The sequence below is a fragment of the Camelina sativa genome, chromosome 5 (genome assembly GCF_000633955.1).
Source record: "Camelina sativa cultivar DH55 chromosome 5, Cs, whole genome shotgun sequence".
Taxonomy (NCBI): domain Eukaryota; kingdom Viridiplantae; phylum Streptophyta; class Magnoliopsida; order Brassicales; family Brassicaceae; genus Camelina; species Camelina sativa.
This window is the reverse complement of record NC_025689.1, coordinates 6016064-6020357: the sequence shown is the minus strand read 5'-3', so window position 1 is coordinate 6020357 and position 4294 is coordinate 6016064. Positions and strand designations below refer to the sequence as shown.

At 30.9% G+C, this 4294-nt stretch overlaps 1 protein-coding gene across 1 annotated transcript in view; it reads right to left on the bottom strand.

Annotated features, from left to right (window-relative positions):
* The window catches only part of LOC104785743 (probable aminotransferase TAT4), a 7615-nt gene continuing 5643 nt past the window's right edge, over positions 2323-4294 (bottom strand). Inside the window, exons 7-8 of the mRNA XM_010511008.2 lie at positions 2826-2889; positions 2323-2598 (exon numbers count right to left, since the gene is read on the bottom strand). Of these exons, the coding sequence (XP_010509310.1) occupies positions 2402-2598; positions 2826-2889 (261 nt within the window). The 3' untranslated portion in view covers positions 2323-2401. The remainder of the gene's footprint in view (positions 2599-2825; positions 2890-4294) is intronic.

The following is a 4294-nucleotide window of genomic DNA, read 5'->3' as shown; positions in this document are numbered from 1 at the left end:
CCCTAACATTTGGGAGTCGGTACAATCACTCGGTTTCAAGTCCTTCCCCCTCCTAAGGTAACAAAGAATGGTGAACATGAATGTGTAAAGTAAAATATTAGAAGTGTTCCGATAAATAGGCAAAAGGTAGACTATGTTGGGTATTTGGACACAACAAAAGAGCTAATTAGAGAGTGAAATAATTGTGTGAGTTTTAAAGTCTTGCTGATAAATAGGCAAAAAAAAGGTAGTCCAAATATTCTTATATTATATCCAAGTGTCTTTAAGCCTCTTACAAGACTTTGGATACTGCACTCAAAGATCACAATAAAATACATACCAACTAACAAAGTATTGTATTAAAAAAAAAAAAGATTTCTTCTGTTTCTTAAAAAAATGTCATTTTGAGTTTTATTTTTGTTTCACAAAGAATGTCATTTTATATTTTTAATAAATCATTTTATATTTCCTATGCATCTTTTACATTAGATTTCTTAATTTTACTTTAATTCTATAATTAATTTTAACCTATTAATCACTTATTAATTAAAAACATATATGTATATATTTTTAATATTTTCTTAATTTTGGTAAAATGTGTCTAAATAATATTCTTTGTGAAACAGAGATTATATTAAAGATCAATCACATACATGATTTAACTGAATCTATTATTCTGTTTACATAAAGTTAGTTAATGTACATATAATACCCTATAAAACCAAACAAAAATTCTTTCTTAGCCGTCCTCTTTATTTTGCTCAACATGTCGACCCGTGAAAAATTTAGTCTCTCCTATAGTGCATACTACACTACACTGCCTAGTACATAGTACACTTATCTTGGTTGCCAACGAATATTCACGTGATATTTCACGTGGGAAGTTGAAAAATGAATTGAGAGGACAAAATGAAATAATGCATCTCGTGCCTGCCTCTACATGTTAAAACTTGATTTCCCTCTAATTAAGGTGATTACAAATGTGAAAATAATACTTTTGTCAACCCAAAGTAGTTTGTTTGTCTTAAAATAATTAAACGAGCGAATATAGATAAGACTTAAAAAGGCTAGGCCTCATGCCAAAAACTGTCCAAACCTTAAATATCGAAATACCCCTACAAGATGTCATTTTTACAGATCCGTCAAAAACCAGTTTTATGAAAATTATTTGTTAAAACAACTATAAATTTTGATACCATACCAAAACCTAGCTCAAGAATTGAGGATTACTTCCTTTAGCTTGCTCAGAAGTACTTGATTTTTGAATTATTTACTGATAAATGTCAACAAAATTAATGGAATTCTCTCATATATATTTTACTAATCGAATTCCAAATGAAATCACTTAATTGATAAATCGAGTAAACTCTTGATGGTGATCAAAAATAAAAAAGAAATACTACTGAAATGTCAACAAAATTAATGGAATTCTCTCATATATATTTTACTAATCGAATTCCAAATGAAATCACTTAATTGATAAATCGAGTAAACTCTTGATGGTGATCAAAAATAAAAAAAGAAATACTATTGTACGTATATTATAACACGTTAAAATTGACACGTGTCGTGATTATGTAAGTTACTAACTTTAAAAACTAAAGTTTATAAAATAAGATATATATATATATATATATATATATATATTTATATATATATATTAGTAGGTACGTTGTACAGCTAAAATAATACAGATAATGAGAAATACTGTAGATATTTTGAAACTCATAACAACTTTTTTTTTGTTTTTTGAATGTCATAACAACTTTTTATCATCTTCTTCCTCGTAACAAACACTGAAAACACATGCGCAATTGAGCTTGTTTGTGTAGTCGGAATCTCCTTTCTTACTTGTTTTGTTGATAGCTCACGAGAATATAAGAAGAGGCAAAAGATTCGTACGTTGATCCGTATGTTTTTCTTTGTTGTTTCTAACTAAAAAAATACCCCCATAACACCACCGGCCTCTGTAGATATGAGTCGTGTAAAATACGATTCATTAATCATTATTTCTTTTGAACCAAAAGCAAATGAAATCATTATTTCTTTACTTTTTTTATGGATTGAATCAGTGTAAATTAAGCGTGTATGGATTTAATCAGGTTAAATTTTAGCTGAACCAAACTAAAACCAAACTATTCACTTTGGCTGTAATCTCTGGTTCAATTTGTTTTGTTGGCTCCTAATAAGTAATAAGGTTCCAAATAATAAATTCTGAACTTAAATCGAACCAATCTATTCAACTGAGAATAAATAGAATTTTATTTGTTTCGTAGATGAGTAGAAAAATTAGAAAATACATGGAAATAATTTCTCAAAGATACATGCTCTTAATGATTGAGGTGAGGGATTAAAACACCATTTTATTTATCACAAACTCTTATTAATGATTTATTATTTCGTATCAGCAAACCATCCCCATTTATATCTTAGCCTCAGATATATTCGAGGAATCGGAAGTCTTTAGTTGACGGACGTCACTGACGTCTTTAAGTGAAGATTCAACTATAATGGAATGGCGGTCACAGAAGCTCTTCAATCTTACAAATGCATCCTCTAGTCTCGGAGTCTCCATGTCGATAGAATGCCTCAACCAGTTCTTCTGACCAAATGCAATCCCTAATCCAACACACAATATTTTTTTATTTGATTTTTGTCAACAACATTCATTCAATCGGATTAAAACTGGGTTGTGACACAACAACAAACTCTAGTACGAACCACTAGACTGCATGTTTAATCTATAATTTTTATTTGACAAGTGTTCACAAAAAAAAATAAAAAATAAAAAACAATCTTGTATATTCGTCCTATAGAACGAGAGGTTTTCACAATCAGGGTTTTACCAGGTAAAAGAACGAGGTTTTCTTCCTTAGCAAGCTTCCTACAGAAGTCATGATCGTCTTCAATGTNTTTATTCTTTAAGAGGAAAAAATATTTTTGATGGCATGATCAACAACAAAATTCATTATTTCTTCCTTTTGAACTTTTTTTATGAAGCTCTTGGTTTCAACTTTCAAACTTTCTTTCAAATTCCATGCCATGACACATACATTATACCAACTCCAAGATTTTCTATCAAAAGAAATACAGAGCTGCTAATTGCTGATCACACAAATTCAACATCAAAATGAACAAAACTAAAAATGAAAACTAACAACCAAGAATGTATACAATGCCCGCGGGCCGGACCGTTAACCCGCTGGGTCTTGCGGAGCGGGTCTAGACATATATATTTTGCCCGCGGTCCTAAACGGGCCGGTCCGCAGCGGTCCCAAAAAAAAAATGTCCATGGCGGAGCAGGCTAGATGGGCGCGGGCTAGCCCGTTTGACACCTCTAAATCCAACACACAATATTTTTTATTTGATTTTTGTCAATAACATGCATTCAATCGGATTAAAACTGGGTTTTGACACAACAACAAACTCTACTACGAATCACTAGAGTTTTTATTTGACAAGTGTTCTCAAAAAAAATATTAAAAAAAAATAATAATAATCTTATATATTATTATTAAAAAAAGAACAAAAGGGGTCTTTTTCACAGTCAGTGTGATGATGATGAAGAAGAAGAAGATTAGAGATGACGAAAGAGAGGGAGTAAGAGACGATCGATTGTGTTTGCTGCTGCTGTCTCTCGTTTGTGATTTTGACGCGCAACTAGTTCGTAGGGGTATTTTTGTCATTTACGTAAACCAGACAAGCGTTATTATACCTGACGTCGTCAAGAGTTAACGGCGTTGCTCTGTGTTTTGCCGTCGTTCATCATATAAACGTCGGTCGATAATGATGTGCAAGTGCTGTTTTTATTTATTTATTTTATAGTAATTATGTATAAGTAACATTTTTGTTTTTTAATTGTAATAAATGTGAGAATGTAATGAGAAACCAGACATTAAATGTTGTATCTTAATTCGGTAGGTCCAACTGATTTGGTAACTGGTGTGGTGTGCACTATCTTCTTCTGCTGTGATGTTTTGTAGTATTTCTTTCTTTTATAAGGAGAAGGACACGTATTAGATATTTTTAGACTTGGGGAGCTTATAGTTTTAATTATACCCAACAACAGGATTAAGACCTGCTTAATAGTCCAAAATCTTCGGTTTACCAAAAATATATAAGAGAATAACACAAAAATTGCATTATAAAAGGCTAATTGTAATCTCGAAGGTCGAGAGGATTAAGTACGGAGCGAGCTTTTTATTGTAAATAACTAGATATTCATTGTGGTATACCCTGTAACTATTTTTTAATAAAAATGAAATGTTATTTGTTTTGTAGATTAACTATATTAATAATTGATATTTAATTTATA